The 19,195-nt window shown below is 44.2% G+C and overlaps 1 protein-coding gene across 1 annotated transcript in view; it reads left to right on the top strand.

Annotated features, from left to right (window-relative positions):
• B3GLCT (beta 3-glucosyltransferase) overlaps positions 1–19,195 on the top strand; it is a 146,432-nt gene that overhangs the window by 119,529 nt on the left and 7,708 nt on the right. Inside the window, exons 13-14 of the mRNA XM_066258909.1 lie at positions 121–240; positions 5,767–5,911. Coding sequence (XP_066115006.1) covers positions 121–240; positions 5,767–5,911 — 265 coding nt within the window. The remainder of the gene's footprint in view (positions 1–120; positions 241–5,766; positions 5,912–19,195) is intronic.

Raw genomic sequence — 19,195 nt, 5'->3', positions numbered from 1 at the left:
TTCTGTAACTTGGGTGAATTTCATATCTGAATGAGTTCATATTGAATTTCATATCTGAATGTAACCATAAAATATTTACTGAATTAATAGTCACGGCTTACATTCCCTTTGGAATTCTAGCATCTCCAGGCTCCAGCACTTGCTGAGCTGCTACGAGTCCAGGGAACCGGTGTTCCTGGGAGAGCGCTATGGCTATGGCCTGGGCACTGGCGGCTACAGCTACATCACGGGCGGAGGAGGGTAAGTAACTATGAGCATGGTTCTGCAGAGTCTCCATGCTGCACTTCCGGGTCGGTAGGATCTGTGCTGATAGCTAAGTGCTTTGTACATGGTAGCTGTTCCTATAATAGGGAAGTGAACATTCGGTTTGTTAAATATGAATAGAACCACACTAAGGAATATTTCTCCCCTTTAAGACAATATAAAAATACATGCCAATGTATTTATTTTAAAATCTGTTTCTTCAGAAATGTTTCCATAGTAATACTTGCTTCAGGGTAGCCAATTAGTTTTTTTTTTGTTTTGGTTTGGTTTGTTTTTTTTTGTATTTTTCTGAAGCTGGAAATGGGGAGAGACAGTCAGACAGACTCCCGCAGGCGCCCGACCGGGATCTACCCGGCACGCCCACCAGGGGTGACGCTCTGCCCACCAGGGGGCGATGCTCTGCCCCTCCTGGGCGTCGTCACCCTGTTGCAACCAGAGCCACTCCAGCCCCTGGAGCAGAGGCCAAGGAGCCATCCCCAGCGCCCGGGCCATCTTTGCTCCAATGGAGCCTTGGCTGCGGGAGGGGAAGAGAGAGACAGAGAGGAAGGAGAGGGGGAGGGGTGGAGAAGCAGATGGGCGCTTCTCCTGTGTGCCCTGGCCGGAATCGAACCCAGGACTTCTGCACGCCAGGCCGACACTCTACCACTGAGCCAACCGGCCAGGGCCCAATTAGTTTTGATTGTATGTTTAAATAGAAAAAAGTTGGATATAGATTTTATTTTCAGAAAATAAGTCACTAGACTTTTAAATCACATTTGGGAACAGAGTAGTGTAGAAGTATAGACTCAAGCAATTAAGTAATATTTGTATAGGATTTATAGGTTTCAAGTAACAGTTAAAATCAAATGTTTTTAAATGAAGCATCTGATGCCAAATCTCTTATGAGGAAAGATTTTAATTTGATTTATATGGGTAAACCAATCAAGCAGTTAGTCTTTGCTGTTGTTTCTATAGTCTAATTTCTTGGGGTATTTAGGGAGACTCTTAACTTAGTTCTCGACTGTAGTCATTTAAATTCATCCAATAGGAGTTTGTCGACTGACCACTACGTGCTAGGCAACATTCTAGGCACTGGATTATAAACTTCTGAAGGGCCAGGACTTTATATTTTTACCATGCAATGCCCAAGGTGAGAGTGGTTCCTGCTGCCAGGTCTCAAGAACCACCTCCAGTTGTCCCCATTAAGTCTAGCTGGTTGTGTGTGCCATGTGGTCATGGTGTGGCTCTTTCCCAGTGACAGCTGAGCCTGGGCAGGAAGACTGGTCTTTGTTCCGCAGTGGCATGCATCTACCTGAGGGCTTGAGCAGTAGGACTTGGGGTCCGCGCAGACCTTTGAAAAAACCCTGAAAGTTAAAGCCAAGGAATACTGACCTCTTCATTAAAAAAAAATGTTCAAAGGGGGGCAAGGGAGATGTTGAAGGGAATACAGGGGAGGAGGGGTACATTTGGGGCAACACTAGAATCTATGTAAACACAATAAATTTAAATCAATAAAAAAAATGTTCAAGTTCTTTGCAGCCTTAAGGTAAAGCATTTAGTTTTCTGGTTGAAGTGTTGGAGCCAATTAAGGATCAATGCATGTGCCCGTTAAGCCAGAAATGTCCACTTTTGAAAGGGGCTCTGGTGTTTGTATATGGGTTTATGTATTCAGTAGCACAAAGGTGTTGATGCACTTTTAACATAGAAGGGATTATTTTATATGCTTTCTGCAAGAGGACTCTTTTGTTGTCTCCTGCCCGTTGGATCTGACTATTATTTCTAAAACTGGCACTGAAAGCCTTCTGAAGCTGGACTTTCCATTAAACACCAACATGGCCTTTCCCTGCTCCAGCTGGTTGTTCATTTGGTCAAAAAGCCACTGTGTGCCAGGCACCAGGCTGGTGCTGGGGATACAAATGAGAGCCACAGCCCCTTCCCTCCAGCTCACAGGCCATCGCTGGGTTGGGTGGGGGCAGGCACTGCTAAATCACCAAGGGGCACCTTTGGCCTCCTACCTGTTAGACTTTCACCTTGCTACTGTCTTTTCTGACACCTACAGTTTTTCCATCTTAAAACTTCTTCCTGCAACTACACCATCTCTGTTTTCCCCTTGAAAATATCTTAAGAATTTACTAATATCACTTCTCTGCTTCTTTGGTTTCACTGCCATCTGCCCTGCATCTGCCCTGGGCCCAGAGCCTCTGGCCTGCTCCCTGATCTGCCTTCTTAGAGTGACCCATCAGCCAAATCCAAGGGTCCATGCATTCTCTGTCTTACTTGGGCTCTGAGTGGCCTTTGATGGAGCTGACCGTTGCCCCTGGAAGCCCTCCTTCCTCTCACTGCCTAGAAACCCTGGTGGTGTTTATTCCTGTCTTTCTGCTCAGACCTGCGCAGTGCCTTTTATCCATCCTTTAAATGTCCGTTTTCCAGCATCTTTTCTCATTCACTCACTGATCTCACTCACTCCCATGGCTGTATGCCGAGTGCACCCCAATTTCTGTCCCCAGCCGGGAACTCTCTCTTGACCTCTTGATTTGAATGTCCACTTATCAAAGGACATCTCCACTGGGATGATTCGCAGACACATTAAACTCAATGCCTCCCATACTGACCTCCTTGTTTCATACCTGAGCCCCTGTTTTTGTTTATCCAGTGATCCTTCCCTTCCAGGGGAGACATCAGCCTATACCAGTTTCTACCCCAGAAACCTGGGAGTCAGATTGTACTTTCCTTTTCTTTATGCCACTAAATCATGTTGCTTTGATGTCCTATCTCTTCTGTGAGTGCTTTATCTCTGTCTGCACCTCCATCCACCCTTCTAGTCTACATCCCCAGCATCTGCACAGTGGGTTCCGGCAACAGCCTCCTGGTCTTCCTGCTTCTCCATATTGCTGTCCATGCTGTAGCCAGAGACCTTTCTCAGAGCGTATCTGCTCTTCATCCTCCCCTACTCGGAGGCCTCCACTGGCTTCCCATTGCTTTGAATTTTTTTACCCCCAAAAATGTGACCCCTTTTTTACTTTTGGCCTCTAAGACTAGGAGATGAACCACCAGACTTCAACTAGATAAGGCCTCATTTTCATCACCTTGAATTTGCCAACTCCATAGCTCTCTGGTCACCTGAGGCCACTGCCTCGGTTGGGGCCAGAGTCTATGGCAGGTTGTAAAGCCAGTGGCCACTGCCATGGCCATGCAGGTTCTCTCTGGATTCGGGCAGATGGTAAAGAAACAGTGGAGCCAGAAAATGGTGGGCCATTCCATTTATTAGAGTCTCGTAATGGCGTACGAGCAAATAGGTGGAGAAGACCACTTCCCTCTCACTCAGGGCTCCCAAAGCCCTGACTCATTCTCTGGACTGTCCCAGACTCACAAGCCCCCACCAGCCTCAGCTTGTGCGCGCGCTCTCTCTCTCTCTCTCTCTCTTTCTCTTTTTTTCTGCTTTCTCTCTGCACTCCTCTCCAGCCAAAACCATCTGGGGAATAAAACCCCTTCTCCAGCAAGTGATAACAAACAATCGCCCTTCCCAAGCAGAAAGGCAACTGCAATTTACAATCTGCCGCCCTGAGGGCAAGCACCCGCAGACTGTACACAGATGGTGCTGCCCCAATACAATGCAAAATACAAGGGAGCAAACCTAATTCACTTCTTCCACACTTGAAACACATTGGTTTGCCCTACACAGGTCTTTTCTGCACCCTCCTGACCCAGGCCCATTGCCCCTGAAAGCGGCCACCTCTTGCTCTCCTCCTTGGAAGTTTGTTTCTAGGAATTAGTTCATCTAGGCTTCCTATCCTCCATCTCTTCAAAAATTCCTTAGGTTAATATGATTTTTGTCTTTGCTAGCTACAGGAGTGAAAGTGTTTTATATCCTTTTATAACCTCTCATTGCCTCCACATTTCACATCAAGGCTAGCAGGCCTCTGTGATATGGGCAGAGGCCTCATTCATCAGTACCCTCTGGCTTTAAGAGTCCATGCTGACTTGATCTGTCCTTCAGAGGCACTGCTTTTTCCATTTCTACCAAAGATAGGGCATCCTCTGGTCTCTACAAAGCATTGTTCTGCCACCCCAACTTTCTACCTCCATTGCCTGGCTAATCCTTCTCATTCTTTTGGACTCTATATAGCCATCTATTTTTTCCCAGAAGCCTTCAGCCTGGCCTAGCCTCTCAAATCTAGGTTGATGCCTTTCTAATGGGCTTTCATGGCATGTTATGCAAATCACCAACATTTAATTGCCTGTTTACTTTTTTGTTTTCTACCTAAGTTATGAATTATTTGAAGGCAGCACTTGTGTCTCGTTTGTCATTACATCCTCCCTCCCTGCCATAAGACTCACTTGTTTTACAAGGTGCAGTGAATGACTGAAGAAGCAAATGCAGAATACTGAGCACTAACCTTACATAACTAGCTCTGGCCAGTATACTACTAGTCTGCTTTTGATAGTGCTTTCACGAAGACTCAAAAACATTCTGAGTGATTGTCTTATGTCAACCTTCAATAAAAGAGGCAGACTTGATGGTGAATGGTTTTTCTAGTATTACCTAGACTTTTCTGATGGTCTAGTTGAAGAGTCAACATGTTCCTTTAAATAACAAGTCAGGATAAACTAATGGCTTATAAAACCAAGGATCATAGCCATCACTTTAAAATAATAGAATATAGAATAGGAGAGAATAAGCTAGGAATATTACAGTGGGCCACATGAAGTTAAGGGTTTTTGGAGCCCATGTGTGTGGGCTGCTGTGCTGGCTGCTGCCAATATCAAGCTCCCTATGAGCCTGGCCCAGGACTGGCTCCTTGCTGCCCTGCAGCCCGCTGCCAGGGTTCTGTTGGACCCTGTAGCAGCCCACCATCCCCACCTGTGTTCTAGAGACCACGCAGCCCGAGGCAGGTGGCCACCCCCAGGACTGTGTCCTGCTGTAGGGACAAAGCCAGCATGGCTGGGGGGGGGGGGCCTGGGAAGGGAGGAGTGGATGTGAGCTCTACTGGCCAGCACGTCAGGTCGAGTGCCAGCAGAGCCCTGTTTGAGGCAGATCAGTCTCCCTTCCTCCCTCCCTTTTTTTCTTTTCTCCCCTTCTCAAAAGTAACTTATAGAAGGTTCTATAGACTGGAGTCACTTGGACAATGCATGGCTTTGAAATTAGATTTGATTTCATTATCGCCTATTGCCTGTGTTGAGGTACCTAGTTTTTCTGTGTCCATCTACCTGCTGGGAGTGTGGGCAGATTTTGTTTTTGATCTCACTGAGATTTTTGGAACTAAAGACAATTTCAATCTCCAATGAATAGCATATGGAAAAAGAACATGGCATAGTATTAGTGAGAAATATTAAAAGAAATAAAACTACCTGTTCACAGAAAGCACAAAAACATTTCCCCCAAAATTTATATTAAATTTGCAACACTGCTGATGTCAGTGTCTTTTCTGTCAGAAATGTGGCCTCAGAATGATATTTCTTTATTCAGGTTAATGGTTGCAAGGAGCAGCTCTAACCCCTTTGTCTGTCCTGACTTCCCGCTAGCATGGTCTTCAGCAGAGAGGCCATCAGGAGACTTCTTGCCAGTAAGTGTCGTTGCTACAGTAATGATGCTCCCGATGACATGGTCCTGGGAATGTGCTTCAGTGGTCTGGGGATCCCTGTGACACACAGCCCTCTCTTCCATCAGGTAAGGATATGTATTTTATTTCTTCCTCAAAGAGAGAAAGGATAATTTCTTCCCACTGAAGGATTCTCCTTCTTGCCCTTCCCATATACTCTTCTGAAAACAGCCTTAAGAGTCACGTCCTCGGCAGGTGTTCTTCCTGACCACTTTGTCCAGAAGGTTGATGCTGCACCATGGACAGCATGAAGATGGAAGGCAGAAACATCTAGAAAATGAAGTGATGTTTGATCAGTACCCTTTACTGTAGGGCCAGGAAAAAGCTGTTCTTTAATTGTTTTGTTTTGAGTTTAAAAATTTATGGCAGTTAAGAATTATTTAGATGCTATGTGGAAATATACAGGACTGACCTAATATTGACCTGCAAGCCACTGAACATATGTAATTCTACACTGTCCTCTGTCTTTACACTGTCCACTGGCTGCCTTTTTATTGGACTTTCTCCCCCCACCCTTCTGTTGGTTGCTATTAAACTGAGTGGCTAAACTTTATACCTGTCAATTGTAGCACTCGCCGGGTAAAACAGACACTGGAGACGCTTGGAGAGTTTAAGACAAATCTTTATGGCCAAAAGAATTAGAGAACAAAACAAAGGAAAATAAACCTGCGCAGGGGTGGACTCTAGTGGTAGTAACAAGAGCCACACCGAGCGCCTACAGTCTAGGGGTTTTTATAGCGTAGCAAGCAAGCAGTTCATACAGAAGCAAATTTGGCATTTAGCAATTGGCTCCCTAAAATTAAATTCTAGTCACGTGCCTTAGTAACCAGTCATACAGTTGAAAGCCCCAGCTGGAAATATCCCTATCTATCCCCTAGGATGTGGTTACATTTACTGTCTTAGGAGTTCTTTGTGACTTCCTTATCTCAAGGACTCCTTAGCTCCTAACCATCCTGGGAGTCTAACGACTTCTCTATCTCAAGGACTCTTCAGCTCCTAGCCATCCTGGGAGTCTGGGCTCACCTGTTTACTGGACTAGTTCCTTTGAAGTTATTTCTAAAGCCTATTAATATATTTTTATAGCTTTTATTCGAATGTCACATTTCCTCCTCTTCTTTGTCCTAGTTAAATCCTTAACTATAACGGAGATTTTTCGGCTGCACTAAGGAGTTGGTACGGCTGAGATAAAATCATTATTTTAACTGTTTCTATTCTTTCCTTAATAAAAGCAAATAACTTGTTAAGGATTACGGGTCCAATAGTGAGGGCCAATAACAATACTAACAATGGTCCTGCTAGTGTAGTTATCAATGTAGTTAGCCAAGGTGACAGTTTGAATATAGAAGTGAACCAATCTAAATTGTCATTATTTTGCTGAATGTGCTCTGCTAACTGTTTTATCTTATCTATTTTATCCTGGATTTCATTGCTGTTATCAGTTAAATTAAAACAACACATTCCTTTTATTTTTTCACAACCCTGGTGGTGGAATAATAATAGATAATCAATAGCCGCCCGATTATCTAAAATAGCTTGACGTAATTGCTGCTGTTCATTATTAAAAAGAGTCAATGCTTGAGACGTTTCGTTGATGCTTTTAGCTAAGTTACAAGCTAAATGCTGGATTTGTCTATGATTGTAAGCACCCTATACTAGATTCCCTACAACACTTAAAATTATGGCATATCCTTCAGCTTCTGACAACAATCGTACTTCATCATGACATTCAGGTCCTACAGGGATGGAGGCAGCACGCCTACTGCGAAGAGTGGTATTATGCTCAAGAAGTAACAAATCATTCTTTTTTTTTAGAAAGATGTCTTTTTACTTTTTTTTTTTTTTTTTTTTTACAGAGGCAGAGATAGACAGGGACAGACAGACAGGAACAGAGAGAGATGAGAAGCATCAATCATCAGTTTCTCGTTGCGCGTTGCGACTTCTTAGTTGTTCATTGATTGCTTTCTCACATGTGCCTTGACCGTGGGCCTTCAGCAGACCGAGTAACCCCTTGCTGGAGCCAGCGACCTTGGGTCCAAGCTGGCGAGCTCTTTGCTCAAGCCAGATGAGCCCGCGCGCGACCTCGGAGTCTCGAACCTGGGTACTTCCGCATCCCAGTCCGACGCTCTATCCACTGCGCCACCGCCTGGTCAGGCACAAATCATTCTTATTAGGTAAGAAAGTAGCAATCCTAGATAAACAACAAGTGGTGTCAGTAAGATTAGGGGGAATATAATTATACGTCATAGAGTTACAGGTAAAGAACCATCCAGTAGGCAGGGTAACATAGCCATAAATGGAAGGGTATTTGACAGTATTATTACTGGGTAAATAACCAGGGATTGTCTTACAATTTTTACTACAATTAACAAAAAGAACACAAGTATCATTGGGTACAATAATGCTATGGGGAGTATGAATCCGTAATGCATGTCTTGGCAACTGATAAGAAGCTTTTCCCCAGTTTGCTAAATCTAGATAAGTTACAGTCTTATTAGGGATACTGGAGAAGAAAGTTAAATTCCTTATGTCAGCTGCCGGTTTACATACCGGGCGTAGACATTTTCCTAGCATGAAATGAGTATGACTATCCTGTTCAAGGCAAAATGATGAGACATTTAGGGTGCGTGCTAAAGCCACCCATAAATTCTCTGGATGATTCAGGGTTTCCTGGAAAGCAGGTACTGGTTTAATACTGAACAACATACAAAAGAAAACTATTGCTACAATTCGGGTAAGAACCGCACTTTTAAGGGATTGTGGGGATCCGCTTTGACTCTCCATTTTGCTTCCTTCAAGCTCGGTTCTTGAGCTAACTTTACATGTAATAGATGAATCCAGTAAGGTTTTTCAGCTATTCTCACAGCTGTGGGCGTGCTGAACAGTACCTGGAACGGTCCTTGCCACCGAGCGGCAAGGTTCCCACGACGGTGGTTAAGAATCTATACCCATTGTCCTGGCTCCGGTGGAGTTGGCAGTTGAAGTCCTTTGAGTTGGTCCTTCTGCTGGTCTCTAAGCGCCCGTACTTCTGCACGTATCAGTTGCAATGCCTGTAAGGACTTTAGAAAACTTTGATTAGAACCCTCAATTTCTTCCCTTGTTATTTGTGGAACCAAAGGAATTGGTTGCCCATACATTAACTCATAAGGAGTCTATTTTCCTGTATAAGGTGTGTTTCGAACCCTATATAATGCAAAAGGGAGTAGCTCTACCCAGTTTTCGCCAGTCTCCTCTCTTAACTTAATTATAGTCTCTTTAAGGGTCCTATTCATCCTCTCGACTTGCCCTGAACTTTGAGGCCGATAAATGCAGTGTAATTTCCAATTGATCCCTAATCTTTTTGCCAATTCTTGTGATACTTTGGACACAAAAGCAGGTCCATTATCTGACCCTACAGCAATGGGAATGCCATATTGTGGAATGATTTCTCTTAAAAGTATTTTACAAACTGTTGAAGCAGTCTCTCCTTTTGTAGGAAAAGCCTCAGTCCATCCAGTAAAGGTGTCTATTAGAACAAGTAAATATTTGTAGCCTAATTTCCCTGGAGTCATTTCGGTAAAGTCTACTTCCCACAGCTCTCCAGGAGCTTTTCCTCGGTGCCTGATGAGAGGAGGTAATTTCTTATTGACAGCATTTACTTTGGCACAGGCTTGACACCTAGACACAACAGAGTGTATGATATCTCTGATTTCTGCTCCCTCATAATATTTTCTTACTAGATGTTCTAGTTTTTGTTGTCCTAAGTGGGAGCTGCTATGTATTTCTTGAATTATTTGTCTTAACACTCCTTGTGGTAGGTATATTCTGTTGTCTGGTAATTCTATCCATCCCTGTTTACTTTTCTTACCCCCTAGTTGCTCACCTTTCTCTTCTTCTTTAGGCTCATACCTCGGTTCTATTTGCAAAGTAGGGGGTGGGATGAGTAGCAGTTGGTTAACGTGTTCCTCCTCTTCTGCTGCATTCCGTGCCGCTCGATCAGCAAAGTGGTTTCCTTCTACTATAGGGGAATCCCCCTTTTGATGTCCTTTGCAATGTATTATTGCCACCTTTTTAGGCAACTAAATGGCTTCTAATAAAGCTACAATTTCATTCTTATTTTTAATTTCTTTTCCTGCAGTAGTCAACAACCCACGCTCCCGGTAGATGGCGCTATGTACATGGGCAGTGGCAAAGGCATATCTACTGTCTGTATAGATGTTGGCACTTTTCCCTTCAGCAATTCTAAGGGCCTGTGTGAGTCCGATAAGCTCAGCCCGTTGTGCAGATGTGCCTTTAGGCAGTGCCTTTTTCCATAACACAGTATCTTGAGTGGTCACTGCGGTTCCAGCATACCTTTGCCCATCCCGAACATAGCTACTTCCATCTGTGAACAGGGTTAAATCTACCTTCTCATAGGCCTGATCTCGTAGATCTGGTCTGGCTCCTGTAATGGTATCTAATACTTGTCTACAGTCATGGATCACCGATGAGTCTGGCAACGGGAGCAATGTAGCAGGATTCAAAGCCGTTGTTTTCAAAAATTGTATTGCGGGGGGGTTCAGCAACTGTGCCTGATACTGTGTTAGTCGGGCGTTCGAGATCCATCTATCCGGTGGAGCCCGCAGCACTTGTTCTAAATAGTGCTCTCCAATGACCTGAATGTCTTGACCCAGAGTCAGTTTACTGGCCTCCTTAACAAGGATGGAGGTAGCAGCAAGTGCTCTCAAACAATTGGGCCATCCTGATGACACGGGATCTAGTCTTCTGGACAGATAGGCTATTGGTCTCTTCCAAGGTCCCAGTTCTTGACAGAGGACCCCTAGAGCAATGCCCTTTTTCTCAGTCACAAATAGTTGAAAGGACTTAGACAAGTCTGGCAGGGTTAATGCCGGGGCTGCAACTAGGGCCTCCTTAAGTTTTTGAAAAGACTCTCGTGCCTCCTCTGTCCATACAAATTGTTCCTCTTTTCCCCGTGTTAACTCATGCAAAGGTTTGGCCAGTTCTGCAAATCCCAGTATCCAAAGTCTGCAATATCCCACAGCACCTAAAAATTCTCGCACTTGTCTTTTACTGACAGGCTCAGGAATCTGTAATATGGTCTGAATTCTTTGGCTAGACAAACTACGTTGTCCTCCCTTCAAGTCATACCCCAAGTAACTCACGGTTTGGGTGACAATTTGGGCCTTCTTAGCAGATACTCGATAGCCCATCCGTTGCAATTCTTGGAGTAGTTCTAACGTAGCTTCCTGGCAACTCTCCTGGTTTGGGGCCGCGATAAGGAGATCGTCCACATACTGCAGCAGTACAATTGAAGAGTGGCCGGCTCGAAACTCCTGTAAGTCTTTGCATAAAGCCTCATTAAATATGGTTGGGGAGTTCTTAAAACTCTGAGGGAGCCTGGTCCAAGTGTATTGGCCTGAAAGTCCATTCTCGGGATCATTCCACTCAAAGGCAAACATTTCCTGACTTTGCTTTGCTAATGGAATGCAAAAGAAGGCATCTTTCAAATCTAATACTGAATAGAAAACATGAGTCGGTGGCAATGAACTTAATAGGGTATAGGGGTTTGGCACAGTAGGATGTATGGTCTCTACCCGAGCATTCACTTCACGCAGGTCCTGCACTGGGCGATAGTCTTGAGTTCCAGGCTTTTGTACTGGTAGCAAAGGAGTGTTCCAGGCAGATTGGCATTCCCGGAGAATCCCGGCTTCCAATAAGCGCCTCAAGTGCTGCGCTATACCCTTTTTAGCCCGAGCAGGCACAGGATACTGTCTGATGCGTACTGGGCTAGCATCGCTCCGCAACAGCACTACTACAGGCGGCTGATGTATTGCCAATCCCGGAGGATTGTTCTCTGCCCAAACTCCAGGAACCTGCTGCTTTACTTCCTCGGGGACGCCCTTAAACCCGCTCTTACCTTCCGGGAGGGAGGCAATCAGGTATTCTTCTGATATTGGCACAGTCACTAATACCTTGCCTTCTGCATCCTTCTCCTGGTTGAAGGTTATTGTTGCTTGAAATTTTTGCAACAGATCTCGTCCCAACAGCGGGTAAGGGCAGTCTGGAATAATCAGGAAGGAATGAGTAATAGTCCCCCGCGCCAGGTCCGTAATCCGTGCAGTGGCTCGAGGATATGTGACAGCTTTGCCAGTGACCCCTATTACCTTTGTGGATTCCTTTTGTAATGTCCCAAGTGGTCTCTTTAGGACGGAATAAGTGGCCCCCGTGTCAACTAGAAAGGTAGTTGGTTTCCCTTCAATTGACAATGTGACCATAGGCTCCTGGGGGCCAACGGAAATGGAGCCTTGGCCCCGTCAATCTAATTGGAGCAAAACTTGTGAGCCTTGTTCCTGATTTACGGCCTGTAGCTTAGGGCAATCCTTCTTCCAATGACCCTTCTCTTTGCAATAAGCACACTGGTCTCTATCTAATTGCTTCTGCGGGAAAGTTTCCTTCTTTCCCTTAAAGGGCTGCTGTTTCCCTTTCTTTCCTTTTGATTGCTGTGCCAAGAGTAGTTTTACAGCTGCTCTCCCTAACTCAGGGTCATCGCGATTGACAAAGACTCTCTGTGCTATTTCTAATAATTCACTCCTATTCTTTCCCTCAAATCCTTCTATTTTCTGGAGCTTCTTTCTAATGTCTGGGGCTGCCTGAGTGACAAAGGTTATGTTTATTAGCTTGCGATTTTCCTCTGCCTCAGGATCAATAGGGGTATAAACCCGGTAGGCCTCCATTAGCCGCTCTAAATATGCAGCAGGGGACTCATCCCTCCCCTGAGTTACCTCACCTACCTTACTAAAGTTGGTTGGTTTCTTAGCAGCTGCCCTTATTCCCCTTAATAGAGCCTGGCGATATTGGGTAAGCGATTCCCTATCCCTGTCATTGTTTGGATCCCAACTGGGGGGGCTCCTGGGGAGAGTCCTCTCTAGGTCCCTTTCAGTGCCCCCTTCTTCCCTAAATACTTTTTCAGCTTCTTGGCTGATGCGGGTTCTTTCTTCCGTTGTGAACAAAGTGTGCAAAAGCTGCTGACAATCATCCCAAGTTGGTTGATGGGTCCTGAAAACAGTCTCAAGCAAAGAAATTAACCCCTGAGGTTTCTCTGAAAATGGCGGAGTCTGATGTTTCCAGTTATAAATGTCACTAGTAGAAAAAGGAATATAAATCATTCGGGATGGTGCATGTGATCCTTCATCTAGTGGGGGCAACACCTCCCTAAGAGGTAACATTGGGGCACCTCTGGCAAAGGAAGGTTGAGCATAAGGAGTTCCCCCCGGGTGTGGGGAGGACTCTGGACATTCTCGGGCACAGTTGAATCTGGCTCCCTGGGCTTCTGATAAGGAGGAGGATAATTTACAGGGTCTGCTATATCCTCAGTAACATCAGAAAGGACCGGATACGATTTGGGATGCTCTTTTTCAGGTGCAGGTGGAGCGGAGGGAGGGCGAGGCTTAATGTCCGCAGCGCTCACACAAATAGCTCTCTTAACCTTTTGATTTGCTTTTATGCACCTCTTAATGTACCCAGGTTTATCTGTAGCTATATCTATCCAAACATCTATATACACATATTGGTCTGGGTGAGGTACCTGATATATAATAGCTCTTACTGCAAAAACTATGGGCAGATCAAAAGTTCCTTCAGATGGCCATCCAACCTTAAGAGATGGCCACTCTACTTGGCTTAAGGTCCGGAGAGTTTCTCGATCGGGTGGAGGTCCCCCATAACCCTGAGCTCTCTTCTGAAAATCAGAGAAGTTACTTAGAATGCAATCAAGAGGGGACTTAAGAGTAGATTCTTGCTGTCCCATCTCGCGGTGCTTGTTTTTCTCAGCCAGGTATGCTTCTAGTCCTACAAAGACAACACACAGGATTCCCCACCCTATAAGCAGGGTAATCCAAATAGATGAGCGCTGATCACACTGTACTGGCAAACAAATTAACACTAAACACAACAATGCAGCAAATCCCAGGAGGGCAATACACAAAATTTCCCACACAGTCATTCAGGCTAAACAGACAACCAGACAGCAGCGCAGCGCGGCGCGAGTGAGCTCACTACTTTGAAACGATCGATCGATTTCAGACAGAAACAGAAACCTCGGCCGGCAGCGTCCTGCCCTTTGGCCCGAGTGTCTGGGCGGGTCACTGACAGCGTCCTGTCTGCCACCACAGACTGTAAGAGCTCCGGAGCCAGAATACAAAACCAAGAAATTCTACAACAAAATACTCACCAGCTTAAACAGCTGTTCCGCCTGTCTCCAGTCAAGATACCCGTAATGGGCAATCCCGGGCGGGCCCCCATAAAATGTAGCACTCGCCGGGTAAAACAGACACTGGAGACGCTTGGAGAGTTTAAGACAAATCTTTATGGCCAAAAGAATTAGAGAACAAAACAAAGGAAAATAAACCTGCGCAGGGGTGGACTCTAGTGGTAGTAACAAGAGCCACACCGAGCGCCTACAGTCTAGGGGTTTTTATAGCGTAGCAAGCAAGCAGTTCATACAGAAGCAAATTTGGCATTTAGCAATTGGCTCCCTAAAATTAAATTCTAGTCACGTGCCTTAGTAACCAGTCATACAGTTGAAAGCCCCAGCTGGAAATATCCCTATCTATCCCCTAGGATGTGGTTACATTTACTGTCTTAGGAGTTCTTTGTGACTTCCTTATCTCAAGGACTCCTTAGCTCCTAACCATCCTGGGAGTCTAACGACTTCTCTATCTCAAGGACTCTTCAGCTCCTAGCCATCCTGGGAGTCTGGGCTCACCTGTTTACTGGACTAGTTCCTTTGAAGTTATTTCTAAAGCCTATTAATATATTTTTATAGCTTTTATTCGAATGTCACATCAATAAGCATGTATTCTGGAGGTCACAGAAAAGAAGAGACAAGATGATGTTTACCGGGGTGGTTGGTGCAAATGGCTTTGCCATTGTGCAGTTTGGGGTTGGAAAAGACAATTCTTCTGCATTACTTTTAGTAGTGTTTTAAGGCTCAGGTCAGTGGTGTCTTCTGATACTGTAAGAATAATAGCAGATATAGTGCCCTAAAAGTAGCATAGCCCACACCCATTCAGTGCCCTTCCTCAAGAAATGCAAACCTTTTTAATAATAAGTAACTGGATATGAGATAACCAAAAGAATAAGGATAAGAGAAAATCCTTCCTGATACCAATCAGAAGGTATGTCTCCATCTTGTAAAGGCTTGAGCAGTCTTACCCATTTTATATCTATGTGTTGTGCTGTGATGATCTAGAGAAACCACTCATTCTCTCTTGCTCTCTTCTCATTGGGAAGGAGGGTGATTAAAACTGCTGGTGTGTGAGGAAAATACTTTATCATTGTTAATATGACGTCTTAGATTTTTATGACAGCCTGTTTCACTCAGGAAAAGAATACATGAGTAAATAAAATGAGATGGAGAAAAGAGAGAAGGAAAATTTCCTTAAGTGCAAGTCATTTGAAGATAATTTTTTAAAAATGTGTACGTTTCTTACATTTTAAAGCTCTTGATTTCTATAGTTCACATGATGAATTTTAAACCTTTTCTCAATTCATAAAATGTAAAGCCAGTAGACACAGCCACCATCACAGCCACCTGGCCCGTGCAGGTTCACATTTGATTCAGACAGACGGTAATGAAACAACGGAGCCAAGAACTGGTAGGTCATTACATTTAATCCTAGCTTGCACCCGGTGGGTGAGAAATATACACAGTGGGAAAACACTTCCCTTTCCACTCAGGGCTCCCAAAGCCACTGACTCGTCCGAGTATTCCTAGAATCAAAGTTTCTACCTCACCAGCCTTATTCACCTCTGTTTCCCATCTCCTCCTCTCTGCACAAACTGGCTTCTCCTTCAGCACTCCACCATCTTGACTGCCTCTCCTATGCAATGCTAATTTCAGGAACCGAGAGAGAGAAAGCCCTTGGTCTGTCCCATTTTATAGTGTAGAAATCAAAACCTTTGATCCAATAAACAAATAAGAAAGTCTCTGATACAAAGTCACTTATCTAAGGCATAAATGGGATTTCTTATAAGAGTGCACCACCCCACATCATGCAACAATCAAGGGTGTGGGGAAAAGCTTAGTCTTAAAACTAAGCCTTAGGTTATAACCACCCTGCCTGCTTACAGCCTGTCCCCCATACTCAAACTATAAGCGAGCAAACATATACATCATATTTGCAAGCTTATTTGACCCACACCTGTCCTCCCAATAGGTACCGTGATGTTTTTCTATTCCTAAGCCCCTTTTAGAGAGTTTGCTGTGATTTGTATATTACTTCTCATTTGTAAGGTGTGGATATTGATTCAAACACTATATCTGTTCATGTTGAAAAAGAGATATGAGGCAAAGAGTGAAAATCTAGGGTTCCTGATGAGTTAGAAATAGGTTGGATGTTGTGAAGCAGTCCCATATGCAGTTTCCTGGGCCACTTGCCTTCTCTTTTTCATCAGGGAAAGTTATGATGAAATTATTTGGGGTTCAGAAGGGAGCCTATCAAGAAGTGTCTATTCTAATATATCCCTTTGGTAAAAAACAGTATCTAAAACTTGTGGTTTTCTGTTCTCTCAAAATTATTTGCCACTGCTTGGTATGGCAGTGTGCAATGGCCAGTGAACTCTGCCCACAAAATTGCCAAAATAGTCATTTCCAGACTCTGGAAATAAACCGAAAGCACTGAGAAGCCTTTTCTGCAGAAGAAGTGCTGCAGTTTGGGGGAAGAACAGGAGTGCCGGAGGCCTTCGAGCTCATTCTGCCTGAAGTCCCCCAGCTTTACAAGTCTGGGCTTGGATGGAGAGGGCACCAGGAAGCTTTGTTGTCAGAGTGAGTGGACTTGATCTAGGGAGGGAGAGACGAAATGAAAATTGTCAGCTAAAATCCTCAAACCTGGTATGAAACAAACAAAACCTGTACCTTTATTGGCCTAAAGTTACAATCTCAGATACAGTGAAAAGTGTATTAGCTAGGTTGTTTCAAGGACTGGATGAAATAAAATTTTATTTTTTATTTTTTTAAATTTTATTTATTCATTTTAGAGAGGAGAGAGAGAGAGAGAGAGGAGAGAGAGACAGGGGGGAGGAGCTAGAAGCATCAACTCCCATATGTGCCTTGACCAGGCAAGCCCAGGGTTTCGAACCGGCGACCTCAGCATTTCCAGGTCGACACTTTATCCACTGCGCCACCACAGGTCAGGCCAGAAATAAAATTTTAATGATGGTATTCTGTGAACTATTTTTGAGAGTTTAATTATTCATCAAAAGTTTAAGCAGACTGTAATAAAATATATACTAGCCTAGAGAAGAGTTGTTTTTAAAATGTATTGTAAGGCCTGTAGCCACCACCATGGCCATTGCAGATGCAGGTTCACATTGGATTCGGGCAGACGGTAAAGGAACTGTGGAGCCAGAAAAGAGTGGGCCATTCTGTTTATTAAAGTCTCCTAACAGCAGACGATCAAACAGGCAGGGAAGACCGCTACCCTTTTTCCCATCTGAGGACCCCACAAGTCTCAGCACTCCCAGCCAAACAGGTTGGGTGGAAATCAGGGCTCCCAAGCCCCGACTTGGTCTCTGGCTCCATAACCCGGACTCACCCTCTGGACTCTTTCTCTGCTCTCCCAGCAAAACAGGTTAAGGGTAAAATCCCTTTCTCCAGCAAACAATAACAAACAGTGGCCCCTCCCAAGCAGGAAGGCAATCAGCAATTTGCAATCTGCCACCCTGAGGGCAAGCACCTGCAGCCTTCCACAGGCTGCATACACAGCACTGCCTCAATACAAGCGAGCAAACTTAAAAAACATTTGTTGCCTGACCTGTGGTGGCGCAGTGGATAAAGCGTCGACCTGGAATGCTGAGGTCGCCGGTTCAAAACCTTGGGCTTGCCTTCTCTCTCTCTCTCTCTCTCTCTCACTCTCTCCACTCTCTAAAAAAATTAATAAAAAGTAAAAGAAAAAAAACCCATTTGTTTACCTGTTGTAAAGTAGCATACCTTAATTCCGCAGGTTATGTAGAGACACCAAGGCAGGATACAGAAGAATTTTTAGGAGGAGATTTATTAATAAACCGGCTGCATATGACTTACAGAGGTATAGCTAACCCAAATCGTGTGTGCGCAAAATAGCCCTGCAGCTCATTATATAGACTTGATCACATATAGGTTGGGGGAAAAGGAAGGGGAGCATGATATAATAATTAATTATTAACAAGCTTATAACATTTTTCTATAGGATCTATAAAAAACATTCCTACATATTAAAACTTACCAGGTAACACAATAGTGATGTTGTTTTACATATCAAAGACATTCACAAGTCTTTTAGTGTCTACCTCCCATTCCTTTGTCTAGAGGTATATGTTACTCTCAGAACTCCAGGAAGGGAGGAAGAGTTAAAGTCAGTGTAGGATATGTCAATATTGTCTTACTGAAAGGGAAAGAAAGTTCTTCAGATAACCTTTATTCTTTCAGAGAACTATAGTTAAACTAGATAACCCAGTTGCCCTTGTAAGCCAGGAAGCTCCCACATCCTCCTCCCTGCATTCTCTAAAGAAAGGAGGAGGCAAGAAGCTTGGCTTTTCCTCTTTAAAATGGCATTGCCAGTACTAAGTTTCACAGTTCTCTGGTACCTTATCACATTCCCCACTGGTTTTATATCCTGAGTCAAGTCCTTAACTCATTTTAACGAGGTGCTTGAGGCTGTTGAGAGGAATATTAGCCTATAACATGCAACAGATATTTAACAGGTAGATTTGATGTTTTCATTAATAGTAATACAGTCTACTGAAGAAACAAATGTTACTGATTAATTTCTTACAATCTGTACAAACCTTCTGCAACTTATATATAAAAATCTTAACCTTTACTGACAACGAAGCTGGCAATAAGTAATTTTAGTTTAAAGTATACATCCTTTTGGAGATACCCTCCCTCTAAGTAGCTAGTAATCATAGGTTAAGTATAAGTACATGTATATTTTCCATTTACCTGTGGCTTCCCTTCTAGCAAAGGGACTTATATCTCCCTTCTGTATGACTCATAGCAGTGCATGCATCAAACCTTAAGACAATTTGTTCTGGCTTTCTTTTACCTCAGTTTTCCTTCTTCCCCAAAGTCTAATTAAAAGGAGGTCCTTAGTGAGTTCTTTTAGGCATTAACCGCGTGTAGACCAACCAGCTTTCAGTTGTGGCTGGAGCAGGACATGCCGTCTTTCTCAGGGTCAACTTACAAGGGTTGGTGGGGTCAGCCTCCGCTGTCCACGAGGGTGTCTCTGCTGGGACTGCAGGCTTCAACCGGCTATGGTGGACCCAGGCGGGTATGCCTTCTACCTTGGCAGCAGTGGGAGTGGTCAGGATCACGGTGTGTGGACCCGCCCACATGG

This window comes from Saccopteryx bilineata, chromosome 2, assembly GCF_036850765.1.
Source record: "Saccopteryx bilineata isolate mSacBil1 chromosome 2, mSacBil1_pri_phased_curated, whole genome shotgun sequence".
NCBI classification, from domain to species: domain Eukaryota; kingdom Metazoa; phylum Chordata; class Mammalia; order Chiroptera; family Emballonuridae; genus Saccopteryx; species Saccopteryx bilineata.
This window is presented reverse-complemented; position numbering and strand designations above follow the sequence as displayed.